The sequence below is a fragment of the Grus americana genome, chromosome 5 (genome assembly GCF_028858705.1).
Source record: "Grus americana isolate bGruAme1 chromosome 5, bGruAme1.mat, whole genome shotgun sequence".
NCBI lineage: Eukaryota > Metazoa > Chordata > Aves > Gruiformes > Gruidae > Grus > Grus americana.
Genome location: NC_072856.1, coordinates 27,521,697 through 27,536,390, shown reverse-complemented (window position 1 = coordinate 27,536,390; position 14,694 = coordinate 27,521,697). Strand labels below are relative to the sequence as shown.

General features: G+C 40.8%; 1 protein-coding gene and 1 non-coding gene across 4 annotated transcripts in view; both read right to left on the bottom strand.

The window, feature by feature from the left end:
* Positions 1-1,724: 1,724 nt before the first annotated feature.
* The window catches only part of CKAP5 (cytoskeleton associated protein 5), a 53,683-nt gene continuing 40,713 nt past the window's right edge, over positions 1,725-14,694 (bottom strand). For 2 of the 3 annotated variants that reach the window (XM_054826361.1, XM_054826363.1), the window contains exons 33-45: positions 13,744-13,916; positions 13,505-13,528; positions 12,410-12,583; positions 11,847-11,967; positions 10,968-11,147; positions 10,322-10,509; positions 9,828-9,903; positions 7,410-7,598; positions 7,175-7,312; positions 6,561-6,644; positions 6,307-6,466; positions 4,523-4,677; positions 1,725-3,358 (exon numbers count right to left, since the gene is read on the bottom strand). In XM_054826361.1, coding sequence (XP_054682336.1) covers positions 3,104-3,358; positions 4,523-4,677; positions 6,307-6,466; positions 6,561-6,644; positions 7,175-7,312; positions 7,410-7,598; positions 9,828-9,903; positions 10,322-10,509; positions 10,968-11,147; positions 11,847-11,967; positions 12,410-12,583; positions 13,505-13,528; positions 13,744-13,916 — 1,917 coding nt within the window. In that variant the 3' untranslated portion in view covers positions 1,725-3,103. The remainder of the gene's footprint in view (positions 3,359-4,522; positions 4,678-6,306; positions 6,467-6,560; positions 6,645-7,174; positions 7,313-7,409; positions 7,599-9,827; positions 9,904-10,321; positions 10,510-10,967; positions 11,148-11,846; positions 11,968-12,409; positions 12,584-13,504; positions 13,529-13,743; positions 13,917-14,694) is intronic. The other variant, XM_054826364.1, reaches the window with a different exon arrangement.
* Positions 11,691-11,801, bottom strand: LOC129207720 (small nucleolar RNA SNORD67). The gene has a single exon (XR_008577525.1). It is a non-coding gene; the product is annotated as a small nucleolar RNA SNORD67 (small nucleolar RNA).

Here is a 14,694-nt window from a genome sequence, read left to right as displayed (position 1 = left end):
TTTTCAGCTAAAATAGCAGACAACAAACACCAGCACCACCGTTAGCAAGGGTAGCATCTAAGTTACAGATGCTAGTTGTATGCAATTCATCCTACAGAGGAATACCGGCTTGAATACATTAAGTAGCACTTCCAGTACCGTATGGCAGTAACTTTCTACATGGCAGGTGGTGCTGGGTCCTCAAAGTGTATTTTCTACCTGCATAGCAAGATTCAGAAGGAAGCAATTCACACACAGTCATTGTCAAAGGGCCTCCAATGGAAGCATCCTGCACTTTACCTGTTTGGTTGTCTTATAAAGCCTGTTTAGGGATCACTCCCAAAAGAAGCTTCAGTTCTTTCATGAACTGCTCTTTAGCAGCAATTTGCAGATGACCAAAGACACAGTGGTAAACTTATATTCTTGACTAGCCAATTTGTTCAGCCTAATTTTCTCTTAAAAGTAATCATGAGACTGGAAAACTGTCCTTTCTTCCTATGCCACTATACTCCTAAACTCCTCATTCACTGGGCCATCAAGTCACAGGAACAGGCAACAGTGACATTTTGTTGTGCTTCATACAGAGTATTAAGAAGCAGAGTGACTGTGTTGGAAAAGTGACAGTAGAGGTAACGATCTGAAATTAGCTGGATATAAACAAAGTTATTGATCAATTGTACTGTCTGGCCACCTCCTTGAAGATGGCTCATTTGGGAACCAACTTGAAGACAGCCCAATTTGCCCAAAGAAAGCATAAAACCAACCTCTCAAAGACATCTGAAGAAACAAACGAGCTCAAGTTCCACAACTGATCAAGGTCTTGATAACCACAGGCAATGGACACTGAAAATGTTTAGCCCTTATAATGTTTACATTTTTAGCCTCACCTTTTCACTGCTATCTAATAACCTGTGAGAAATTGCATATCTAAGAGGGGAACCAGAACCATACAGTTTCTGAAGTCACTGTTAATACTGACTTGTTACAAACAATACAGAGGAATCATTTTTAAAATTCAGTTTAATGTCATTTAAATATTGTCTGGGCTAAAGATTAGGCTTTATTAATTTATGTGCACAAGTTTTAGTTCAGAACTCCCAGGATATTGAGTCCAACCAAACACTACAGAGACACAGGGCAAAAACTCATTCATAGTAAGCAACTATATCTTCTGCTACTCAATTATTCCTGTACTTCACTTCCAATTTGGCTTCAAATTTAAAATAGTTGTATGCAGGTTTGCAGGCATTGCTGTTTTAACATCCTGAGCTAATTAACAAATAGATCTTCAGAACATCTGCTGGACATGGTAAGGGAACATATGGATTAATTTAAATGTCAATAAGTTTCAAAAAGCAGCTAGTAATTGAGAGGTAGCGGCAGTAACTCTAGAGCCAGGCAACACACACACTGACAAACAGCCCCAGTTTAGGTGTGCAAAACCTCAGCGCTTACCAATAAGGGCCAAACCTCCACTTGTCATACAGCTCTGTTCTACAAGAAAGTGTATGCCCACTTCAGGGGAGGAGACTGTGACTACTAAATCGAGGAGGTGGAGCAATGAACAGCATCATGTCAATTAACACAGGATGGGGAACACTCGCAAGTCACCTGCTATCACAGTGTACAAACTCACCATAAGCACCAAGCAGTATTATGTCAGCTGCAATCCCAGCCTAAGGGTCCTGTAAAAGGAAGATTTCAGCCATTTGCAGAAGCTCTGGCATAAATCTGTTGTACAGGTACTAATTTAAAGCCACATTTTTACTGTAATCAGGCAAGATAGTTTCAGAAACAGCCCTAATGCAGAGGCTGCTGGTCCACAGAGCAAACAACAAAAGCAGCAGTTATGTGGAACAGATTGAAATCTAGAGCAGAAGTGTGCTATTTTAAACCTGCCTGTCCAACTCTTCAATAATTCTGTTCTAGCTATGGAACAGATGTGCAATTTATGCTTTACAACCAGCTCTCACATGGAAGTGCAGTAGTAAGGTGGAAACACATCACTTCGCTAGAGATGAAAGGGCTAGAAAGGCTACACAGCATGGCAGCAGCTACAGCTTCCACAGACTAGCACTACCAGGTGTCTGTCAGACAAAATAGAGTTTGCTGACATCGGATGTTTAAAGAGCAAAAAGAATGTGGTGGTGAGGTCTACCTGGCCTTGAAAACTATATGAGGAAGACTGCTTAACCAAATGAGTTCAGGATAAGTGAGTCCACTGACTGTACATCACTGCTAATCTATTCCATATCAACAGCAGCAGGCTCCCTCAAAGAAAGCATTTTACACAGATGGGACTATGCTCAATCTGGATAGAGGCATCACAAGGACTAGATAAGTTAAAATAAGCATTTCAGCAAACCAAATATTCTCAACTTGCTCTCAAGTTACAGAAACATATTCTAAACAAAAAACCCAACTATATGAAAAATGCACTACAGCTCACAGAAGTAAGAGTGCAAAGTCTCAGGATTGCACCAGCAGATAGTATATATTCACTCATCTTCCTTATAATATAGCCAAACCCCAAGGTTCATGTCAAGAATAGCTTAGTTTGGTATCTAGATGCCCAGTGACTAACATTCAGAAATAGAGAGTGACTTCTCTAACCAGCAGTCACTGCTGTTCCTACAGAGGCTGGTATAGTTAATGCAAACTTTATTTACAAAAGACACTTAAATTAGTTACTTCATGCCATGTGTCCATACAGAATCAACAGTTCAAGGATTACATGGAGAAGAATTCACAAAATTAAAAGTGAAATCACTAAAGATCTTCTAAGAGTTAAGAACTAGGAAAAGATCTTAAAGACAATTTTACAAATAAAAAAACCCAAGTTATGAGAAACTAGTCTGAGCAAGAGGATGGTTGTTTACAGGTCTGTACACTAAAACTAATACACAGACAGCCTTCTATTGTCAAAGAGATGCTCACTGAGAAGCAGAGTATGTACAAATACTTGTGCCACAATGACTCAACCCCCCAAAATCCACTGTATTATACATAAACCAGTTTGTATACATTAGGCCTAAATGAGGCCATTTAACTATGAAGACTTCTAGTTTAGTAAACTAAAGCTGTAGACAGCCCAAGCAACAGTGACGCTGTCTCTCTTGCATCTCTATTTGCGACTGCTTTTTATTCTCTCCAATCTTTTTTTCAAGTCATCAATATTAGCTGCTGCAGAAGAGGGTGAAGCCAGGGTACTTCCAATGCCAGAGGAATGAGTCTGATTGGAGTCCAGGTCCAGATGTTGGTACTGCTCCCGTGACTCACGGAGCTGGGAGAGCTTACTGTGAAGCATATCTGTAGAGGATGCAACCGTAGGGACTGCTGGTTTAGAGAGCAGAGACGTCAGAGGTGGTCTGTCTTCCTGCTACAGGGGAGGAAAGTGAAGCATTAAGACAGATAGTGGCAAAAGCCATGTAAGAAGTACAAACCATAATCAATAGCTTTTCATCTTCACAAGAAACACTAAAAACAGAGGAAAGGGAAGGAGCAATACAACACAGGTGATCTGAAATGACAAAGTTGGTTGCCATCAAAGTCAGAACCATGCAAAGCTAACTACACTACTTAATCCCTATCTTCTAAGTAGTTAATGTTTAGCTTGATATAAATAGGGACACAAAGGAACTAGAGTCTTTAGAGATCAAAAATTCACAGCAGACCAATGTTTTTTACTGAGATGTCCTGCTGCAGTCTTGAAGAGCCTGAATTCTAACCCTACAAGAGGAAAGTGTGCCTATGTGCAGCATCAACAGCCTTCATTTTCTGGAGGAATGAGAAGAGGAAACTTGGATTGATTGGCAAGATCCACCCTGCTGAAGACTTTCAATGTCAATTCACTGTTCTTTTACTAATGTGATACTTCCATCTGCATTAATTACCTTGTTACTATCATCTAGGAAACATTTCCTCTCCTCAGAGCTGTGAGCTGATAGGCAAGTTTGTGTTAAAGGTTAAAACAGTGATGTACCTAGATGACTATTCCTAGAGAGAACATAATTTCTCACATAGCTGAGTGCAAACTTCAGTAATCGGCACTAGATTCCTAAAACATGGACTGTTAGAAGTTTTGGCCCACAGGTTTCCAATACTAAAAATACATAAAACTTCATTCAAAGTCTTCGTTTAGCTCTGACTGTTGTTTCAGAGCAGAAAGATCTTAGAGTTTCCACATCATTCAACTCGGAGGCAAATATATATTAGCTTTTAGAGAAGAGTAGTTATTTGAACTTTTCTGAGTCATAACTACATGGCAAGGGACAATACCAAACTACAGGGCTGTAGAAACAACCTGCACATACACCAGCACTGCAAACAAAAGCAGACCGAAACATAAGCTTACTTGGCCAGGTAATGAGTGCAAAGCCATTTATACCAGGCATGGTGACATGCAGTGAATAACTAGGACATGCAGTATAATCAATTCTGGTTGGAATCTGCCTTGGGCACTTAAGAACCAATCATTTGAATTCTTAAAGATACAAGTGAAGTGCCTCCCCTGGGGATTTACAAGTGTTTTCAACTATAATACCTTTGCATTGTCAAGGCCACAACGCTGCCTGAGGATTTTTAATCTTTCCAAGTAAACTGAAGGTCCCACTTCCTCCCCATTTGTGTTTCCTATAGATGAAGATACAGCGTGGGTAGAAGCAGGAACACACGTTCCTTCCATCTGAGGAGAAATTCCTAGAGAATGAGGGGAAAGGGGTAGAAAAAAGAGATTAAAAGATTAAAAACATCAAAAAGAGAGTGTATGCCTCTTAGTTCCTTGAAATAAAATGCAATGGATGAAGCATCAACCAACATATAAACTACCAAGCTATTTGCATTTGCTAGTATAAGCATATCAGCCCTTTAATTTCCATGCAAGAGTGACAACTGAAAACCTAGAAAAGAAATCTAGACATTTAAGAAGTGGCAAGGAAGATGCTGATGTGTATCAGCAGTAACCATGATGTCCAGAGACAACTCAATTGGCAGCACAGGAAATATTTGGATTCCTCTGTCTTTTTCTAAGCTCAGTACTACTCCTGGGCAGACCTCACCACTGATTCTAACCCCTCCCTTTACTTCTTCAGGTAACTTAAAGCTGCTGCTTCTTCCAATTCAATCTGAAATAGTGATTTCTGGAAGGCATGTAGCAAGGTTTTTCAAGCTTCCCTACCAAAAGTCTAGGAAAATATTTTATATTATGAAAAAACCCTTTCCATTCTGAAATGAATGGCAAGTTCTAAGACTTAGTGTGGATAGGGATTTGTTTTCACTAGTTTACTGCAAGGGTATTTAAAATAGATAAAGGGAGAAATAAGGTTGAGCATTTATACTTAAGTCTAAATAAAGTAGAGTTGCAAGATAGAATAATATCCTTTATTATATCAAACTATTATAGTTAGGGAGAAAAGAGACAAAATTTGGGCATGTAAATTCTGTTTTGAAATCTCTAACTGTTGAACTAACATTTCTTGGTTGTAAGGACTTTTAGATTGAAAGGTAGAATTTTCTGTCCTATCTAGGCAGACACATTTAGGAGGTTTTGGAAGAAACTTACATCATTTTACCGCAGTAATTTACAATACAGGGATAGGAGAAGGAACAGTATCGGAAGAAAAGGCTGAAGTCTCACAGGACACCGAGGTGTGAAATAAATGAAAGTCAAAGGTGGTTTTGCCAGGCTGTGTATCAGTTTTAACTCTTGGCTAACCATTTGTCACATTCCCTCCTTAATATTGCATTAAATACTCATTTGTGCTTATCTGCAGTGAAAAGACTCACTAACAAACAAAGTGTTTTACAGTAGTTTATCCAATTAAAAATCTGATTTATTGAAAAGGGGGTCAAAGACTGCTATAGAAACAGATCAAGTTATTTAAAATAAACTTTTCAATTCCACAGTAAACAATAGTCTATCAAAAAGCCTCCTGTACCATTTTAGTAACCAAAAGGTAAAACAAAAATCTGACAGCTGCCGCTGTTATAAACCAGCTGTATACTTTGCAGAAACAATTCTTAATACCAGAGACACGAAGCATAGGCTAACATTCACCTACAAGATAATTCAAACCACTTGTTTTCTAAGCCTTTCAGATGTTTTCTACATTTAGTGTGACAATGGTTATGACTTTTTTTTTTTTAAACAAAGACTGCATAGGCCTGCAAGTGGTGGTGCCTCATCAAGCAACACAAATGCAAAGAAAATACTTGACTCACTTTGGAAATCCATAAACATATACAAATATTAGTTTCTACCAGAGGATATGTAACTGCTCTCCCTATATCTCCCTGCTTCTCATAAATCAGTATTGCTATAACATGTACCTGTAGAAGCAGCAATGCGTCCTTTCCCCTCCCGTTCTGTTTCTATCAGCCGAAGGCCTCTTTCCACATAACTCTGGAAGAACTGAGAGGAGTTTTTCAGGAAGGGCTCAATGTCTGCATCAGAATATTTCTTTTTGTATTCATACAGCTCTGCGAGACCCTGGGAGGGAAAAGTTCCCGTGCATTACTACAACTGCTGCATACACCATTCTAAATGTATCATGCCCTCTTCCTTGCAGGAAGGGAGCACTTACCTCCTTAGTGTTCTCCTTGGAGCCAATCTTCTTAAATATTTCTGCCAAAATATCATTAACTTTGGCCTTTGAAGCCTTTTCCTCCTAAATAAATAAATAAAAGGAGACTTCTAAAACAAAGTGAATAAAAATGAAGGGAAGTTAGACAAAGGCACAAGTGCCCTCAGACCTGCTAGCTGGATAGAGCTTCCGAAATGAAGAAAACCTTGAAGCAATTAGGGTTTTACACAGCAACTGTTTACACAGTATAAGGACATCATCAAGCTGTAGGACTCCTTCAGAGAAGCCAGTGTTCAAAACCTGTTTTGAGTACAGTTAGCTGTTAGTAGATTAAATGCAGTAGCAGGCAGCATAAAACCTGTGCTGCACACTTGAATGTCCTGAAAAGCACTTCATCCTGGGATTTGCACAGATTATTCAGGTAATAAGAGAAACACACTGCAAGTTCCTAAACCAGCCACAAACAAAAGTGAAACTAGAACGCTATTTCCAACACTAGCTGCATGTTGGAAAGGATATTACTACTTCATATTCCACAATCACAAAGTTAAGCTTGTTTCTTAAATAAATTGCCTTACGTCCCCTCCCCCTACCAACTTATTTACATTACTTACAATGCGAGAGGCCCCTTTTTCTGTATCCTTATCAGCTTTGCTTCCAGTCTGGTCCATGGAGTGTTTCATTACTCTACACAGGTGAGCCTCCAGCTCAGACTCGTTTTTGTTGTCTATCATTGTTAAATGATCCAAGATCTAAAAGGGGAAAAAACCCCAACAAAACCCAAACGAACAGCTTTAGAGACCACATGAATGTCCAATTTAAAAATACATGACTAGTGACTGCTCTGACCTTGGGCCCTTTCAGCTTGCACAGGGTGTGAAGCAGAGTCTTCAGTGTCCTTATAGGAAACTCACTCTTACATTGCTTCAGCTTCTCTTTGGGAAAGACCTTCATGAAAATGTGGATATCCAGTAGAATCCGATCCAGATTGATGCTATTAATGGTTTCCGGAAGAAGACGCACCATTCTCCACAGACACTGAAATGAGAGGCTGACTTAAAGCAAGACAACTCAGGGAAGAAGCATTTAATTATATAAGCAGAGATTATACAAAACTATCATAGAATCATAGAATGGCCTGGGTTGGAAGGGACCTCAAAGATCATCTAGTTCCAACCCCCCTGCCATGGGCAAGGACACCCACCACTACACCAGGTTGCCCAAAGCCTCATCCAACCTGGCCTTGAACACTTCCAGGGATGAGGCATCCACAGCTTCTCTGGGCAACCTGTGCTAGTGCCTCACTACCCTCACAGTAAAGAATTTCTTCCTAATACCTAATCTAAATCTCCCCTCCTTCAGCTTAAGGCCATTACCCCTCATCCTATCGCTACAAGCCCTTGTGAACAGTCCCTCTCCAGCTTTCCTGTAGGCCCCCTTTAGGTACTGGAAGGCTGCTAGAAGGACTCCCCAGAGCCTTCTCTTCTCCAGGCTGAACAACCCCAACTCTCTCAGCCTGTCCTCATAGGAGAGGTGCTCCAGCCCTGTGATCATCTCTGGACTTGCTCCATGTCTTTCTTGTACTAGGGACCCCAGAGCTGGATGCAGTACTCCAGGTGGGGTCTCACAAGAGCAGACTAGAGGAGCAAAATCGCCTCCCTCGACCTGCTGGTCACACTGGTTTTGATACAGCCCAGGACACGGTTGGCTTTCTGGGCTGCAAGCTAACATTGCCAGGTCATGTTGAGCTTCTAGTCCACCAACACCCTTAAGTCCTTCTCCTCAGGGCTGCTTTCAATCTATTGTCTGCCCAGCCTGTAGTTGTGCAGGACCTCGCACTTGGCCTTGTTGAACTTCATGAGGTTCACAAGGGCTCACATCTCAAGCCTGTCAAGGTCCCTCTGGATGGCATCCCTTCCCTCCAGCGTGTCTACTGCACCCCATAGCTTAGTGTCGTCGGCAAACTTGCTGAGGTGCACTGGATCCCACTGTCGATGTTGCTGACAAAGATGTTGAACAGTGCCAGTCCCAGTACTGATCCCCGAGGAACACCACTTGTCACTGGTCTCCACTTGGACATTGAGCCATCGACCACAACTCTTTGAGTGTGACCATCCAGCCAATTCCTTATCCACCCAGTGGTCCATCCATCAAATCCATGCCTCTCCAATTTAGAGACAAGGATGTCATGCGGGACAGCATGAAGTGCTTTGCACAAGTCCAGGTAGATGACATCAGTCACTCTTCCTTTATCCACCAATGCTGTAACCCCTTCATAGAAGGTCACCAAATCTGTCAGGCAGGATTTGCCCTTAGTGAAGCCATGCTGGCTGTCACCAATCACCTCCTTATTTTCCATGTACCTTAACGTACTTTTCAGGAGGATCTGCTCCATGATCTTGCCAGGCACAGGAAGTGACACTGACTAGCCTGTAGTTCCCTGGGTCTTCCTTTTTTCCCCTTTTTAAAAATGGGGGTTATGTTTCCCCATTTCCAGTCAGTGGGAACTTCGCCAGATTGCCATGACTTCTCAAACACGATGGAGAGCAGCTTAGCCACTTTATCCGCCAGTTCCCTCAGGACTCGCAGATATATCTCGTTGGGTCCCACGGACTTGTGCACCTTCAGGTTCCTTAGATCTTCTCCTACAGTGGGCAGTTCTGAGCCATTTCACTCTGCTACCATAGACACACACCATGTCTATCTGCTCAAGTTATATTTGCACTGGTGCATACTTTCTCTCTGTAACTAGCTGTACTGCAGATAGTGCATATATGCTATGTACACCCCCACACAGCATGAGCTCTTTAGTTCAACCTCATTAAGAATGCCTAAGAAGTCTCTAAATCATACCAGTTACAAAAAGGTGTTGTATTATAAAAAAAAGATTACACCCATGCTTTAAAGGCAGACATTTGCACGTTCACACTGCCTCTCCTTGGAGATGACAAAATACAAGCCAGCTCCAGCATGGGACTGTTTGAATCCATAGCAGAGTACTGAGCCTAAGCAAATAAGCCCAGCAGCTAACTGCACACCTCTGCATGGAGTTTGTATTAGTACACACAAGCTTCTGTAAACTACTAGCAGGTGTTAAGCTCCCTCCTGGCATACAGGAAGTCTGTATGTAACATGTATTTATAAGATTATAAGAGTTATAAGAAATATTTCAAGTTATGTTCACTTTTTCTTTTTAATGTATCTGTTCTTTCAGCTAAGTTGATTCAGATAAACCAAGTAAGTTCAAAACGTCTATTACAGGCTCACCTTCATGACAAGTTCTGAAAACTTAGGAGAGCTGGCTGTTGCTAGCAGACTGTCTTGGAGCAAAACAAGCAGAGCACTGGAAGGAATAAATTTATAGTAGTTACACAGGGAAAGTGCTAGAGACAAAAGAAGATGCTAGCTCCCCACAGAATACCACACCAGACTGGGATTAGTGCAGCAGTTGGCATCATGTGGCGTAACAGCTCTTCCTTCTTTTTTAGTACATTACAAGAGTTTAAGAGGTAGTCTGCTGAACTACAAAGCATATAGAATCATTCTAAGCTGGTTTGTTTAGCCTGCCTGCAGCTGTGCAGGTTGTGCAGTCAAATTCTGATCACCACTGACAATCAGTAACAATTCTTCATCAGCCAGCTGAATGTTTCTACAGACATTGTTCTTTGCTGACAGAATGACTAATGAACAAACTTGGCCATTCAGGGAACACACAAGAACAGGTGAAGAGCAGCAGTAATTGTGCAATTTTCGTTATTTACCTCAAGATGTTGGTCTGGTCAGATTTTTCCAGAACTTTCACTACCAAGAGGTTGACTGATCGGATGACCTGCTCACCCTCCTCAAGGTCTTCAACCCGGGAATCCAGCATTAATGTAATAAGACCATGCATCAGGTCCTTCAGCACACCAGTGGAGGCCTCTCGAGCCAGGCTCTCTATCTGAAATAGCTACAAATTGAAAACAGTTAGAAGTTTTCCCTGAACGCAATGCTTTAATATAGGGATTTCTGTAGACTACGCTGTCAAACCATTTGACATTCTCCCCTTCCCATTAAACAACAAAAAATCAATTAGGAAGTTATTTCTACTGAGTGACTTCTGAAAATACTTAGGCCACCAACTAAGCACTCAAAAGGTAAAGAATATTAAAACAGAGCTTAAGTGTTAAGAGTGGCTGTATTCTATAAGAAACAAATACATCTTTTTCCCTTCCTCACTGTCTCATTCCCCATTCCCTCTCAAAAGATGCACTGGTGGGCAGACAATTAGCAACAAATCTTAATAAATAAGACTCAATAGTAAGGTAACCTAAGTACAGGTCAGCTCTGGACACACATTCCGTTCTCCTGCAACTCCTGCACAGAACTTACTTGCTCTTTACCTTAACTTTTAGGTGAAAGCCTTACCGAGATCATGCTCCCAATAATACAGCTGTAAAGTTTGACTATCTCATCTTTGTCTAGCTTCTCATCTGCCATGTGCGTATTGTAGATTAGTCGAAGCTGCATAAAGGTAGCTATTAGGAATTGGTCAATGTGGCCAGACATAGCTTCTGCTTTGTCTTCTTGTCTGAGAACCTCATCAATCTAAGATTTAAAAAAACAAAACAAACTAAAAAACACCACCCAAGTAAAGTCAATATAATGCAAACAGTGCAAAATAACTATAGTTTTAAAACTTTTCTATAAGAAAGGTCTTGCGCTGACCAATCCATTTGCCAAGGCACTTGTATTCTAAGCTTTCACCTTAAACCAGTAGTCACAGACTTCTGTTGCTAATCCAAATACAACCAACTATTGATCTTTGAGAGCTGCAATCCTATCCTGTACACAAATGAAAACACGAAATACTGCATTATGGATTCTGGAATTAATAGCTTTATGAAATCTTCTGGATAAAATACTTCTAAGTAGTTAAAGCCACTCTAGAAACATGTAAAAGCTAAGAGGCAAGACAATTCTTTTGCTGAGGATCTGTGGAATAGTTTACATTTAAAAGTTGTCTCACTGGCTTTCTCAAACTTGTAGCACAGATAGTTGACAGAGAGATATGCTTTTTTCTTTTTTAAACTTAGTGCTTCCATGTTAAGAGTCTATTCTACATCATCCAAGTGGAATTTCTATTGCTAAAGCGAGTCAGATGGCCCCTGTGCACTTAGTTTTGTCATCAGGGAGATTCTGAGCAGAGTCCACGTCACCCGACATGATTGCTCCACCACAGTGCAACTCATCACCCTCGCAAATAGTTTAGTACAGTGTGATTAGTTGCTACCTTAATTCTCTTACCTGTGCCAGAGCCTGGATGCTTGTATTGATATCACCACTGGCTACTTGGGAAATGACAAAGTTGATAGTAGAAGCTGTGTTACTGTGCATGTCGTCAAAGTGTGGGGACACAGCACGGATTCTAAACAGTTGAAGGAAACAGGATTCATTACTCTCTGGAGAAAGAGCTCAAACTTACACTGAGGTGCTGTATTTCAATGACGGTTTAGAGACAAGGGAAAAGCATTTCATTCTTCACAGGGGACACTCAAGAAAGGAATCACTCCTTTTAACATGTCTATTGCACTACTTGTAAAGACAGTAATGATGCCTTTAGAAACTCAAGATCCTTTTACTATAAACACACATAAGCAGAACTCAAGTTTTTCACTAGAAAAAAAACCTGCTTTCCAAATTCCACAACAGTACAACAGACTGCTGCTTTGACATCTCTCTAAATTAGCTGACACTACCTTCCTGTGTATGCAAGTCTGCATGTAGAAACTAGCATAGTCAATTTAGCCTCTCAAAATAGTTTTTAAGTAGCCCTATCAGTTTCACTTAGCAGTTAAAACTAGACTCACTTGGGCTCAGGAATCAAGACTGGCTCAAAGATGTCATCTAGTTTGTGCTGTACAAGAGCTGGCATCTCACATCTGACAGTACCGTTGTCATTTTCAATTTCATCAAGATCCAGCTGAAATTCCCGTGGAACTGTATGTGCTGTCTCAGAGTGACTGCCCATGTTGCGATTTTGGCTACAGAAACCAGGAGAGAGGTGTTTAATATATATATATATATATAGACAAGAGGTGAGAGTACTAGCACTAGCATCCACTGGTAGCCCTAAAGCTCTCAGAATAGAATAGCACAAATTTTGAAGTTCTGATTTTATTCAAGCCCCCTAATAACCCCCTTTGCTTTTCCCCTAGCCATTAGTAAAATAAGCTTTTGTAGGCCAGAGGAGCAGCTTCTAGTTACCCAAGTTCCTAGTTTCTCTTATAATCCACTAGGAGACTCCCTGCAATTGTGATAGGTATGCACTGGTTCATTTTGAGAGATATTTAGCACAGTTTCAAAGTAGCATTAATGCAATATAGTGTTAAAGTACATTAATGGTTTTTTGGTTTTAAGTGATGGATAGGATGCATAGGTACATAGCAACTTTGCAAGCTCATCTGAACCTAGGACTCCCAGCATCTCACATGACTTGTGCTGCATATTAGCTTTTTCAAGGAAATATTCTAATACTTAATTCTCAACAGGGACTTTTATTCCAAGATAATGAGCAGGTGCCAAGGAATGCTGTTCCTGAGCTTTTTGTTTCTGGAACTGTTGCCCCAGGCTCTACGTTTCACATATGCTCATCCAGTTCTGTGCTGTATGTCTGCCCTAACAAATTAAGAACAGGGTCCAGTCAACACCAAGTTTAGTGTAACACATAAGAAGTTCTCCCAATATTTCTAACAGCTGCCTAATGTGGAAGTGCCATGTCTGCCTACAGTTTGATCTACAGTCACCTTGGTGGAAATCCCTATTTTTGGTTTCTTTAAGTCAGAGACCTGTAATTAACCTAAAACTGGCTATGGCAAACCTGTTACCCTCAGGAAGGGAGGACTAGGATAGAAACTGAAAGATACAAGAGCCTTGCTACCAAGGAGTTAGTGGGCAGTACTTACATCCTATAAGTGCGATACATAATTCTGTCCATGGAGAAGCAGTGAAAAAAGGCACAAGACCATTTAGAAAGATTTCAAGACAGACAAGACAAAAAAAGTTTCAGACATTTTGTTTTATATTATTTGGCTAATTTTCACAACATGCAAAGATGATGATACAAGAACTAAAATAAAACCACCAGACATGATATTAGCACATACACTATGCAGGCTACAGACCATAACATATCATTACATACTTGAGTTTGGAGGACATGTCTTCAGCTGGTCCCTTCCGCAGTATGCTAGCATTAGCGCTGATGTTTTGAGTGCGTTGAGGTTTCTCCTCTGCCTGTCTCACTGGAGCAGCAGATGGTCTCTTGGCTGACCGTTTTATTCTTTCCTCCAGCATGCTCATGTCTTTCTCAGAAAGCTGTAACACATCACGCTTTCACTCAATTTGAGTTGTACGGATTTTTGAAACCTTGGTCACCTACAGGAGGTATACCACTTATTACTGCAGACTAAAGTTCTCTAATACCAAGGGCAGGAACTGTCAATACTACCATCTAGCAGCAATCTTATAGGGCCACTCTGGACTGCCAGATGCTACTTTAGGAGCTAGTTAACCCATACTGAGAAGCTGTAACACTATTTCTAGACACATAATTTCCAAGAAACAAGTCATCTTGAATTTAAACTATGGTACTATCATGTGTTTAATTGTTCCTTGCATTGCTGAAAAAAGAAACCCAAACCCAACAAACAAAAAATCCTCACCCAGCTTTCTATATCCCCTATTAGGCACCCCACCAATGCTTTAACACTATGGATGCTGCCGCAGAAGCCAGGCTCCTTCTAACAACTGACCTGTTCAATATATCCATAATTGAACCCGAACACAAGGTAAGCCAACTGAACACTCCAACTCATGCAGTGAAACGAATCATATTGATCTGCTTACCTACAGGTCCAAAGGCTACCAATAACTACATTTGAACAAAAGTAGCAGTGACAATTTTGTGGGAAGTACTCTCTAAAATCCCTATGATTTGAAAACCTTCCTGAGAAGCCATATGTTTTGGGACTAGATGGACCATAGTGAAGCTCAGAAAACCAGGGTTAGAAGGGGCTGAATGGTTCAGGTGCTACAGTTCATTTCCTAACCTTGAAATTCCAAACGCAAATAGACTATGCAACACTGAGGAGGC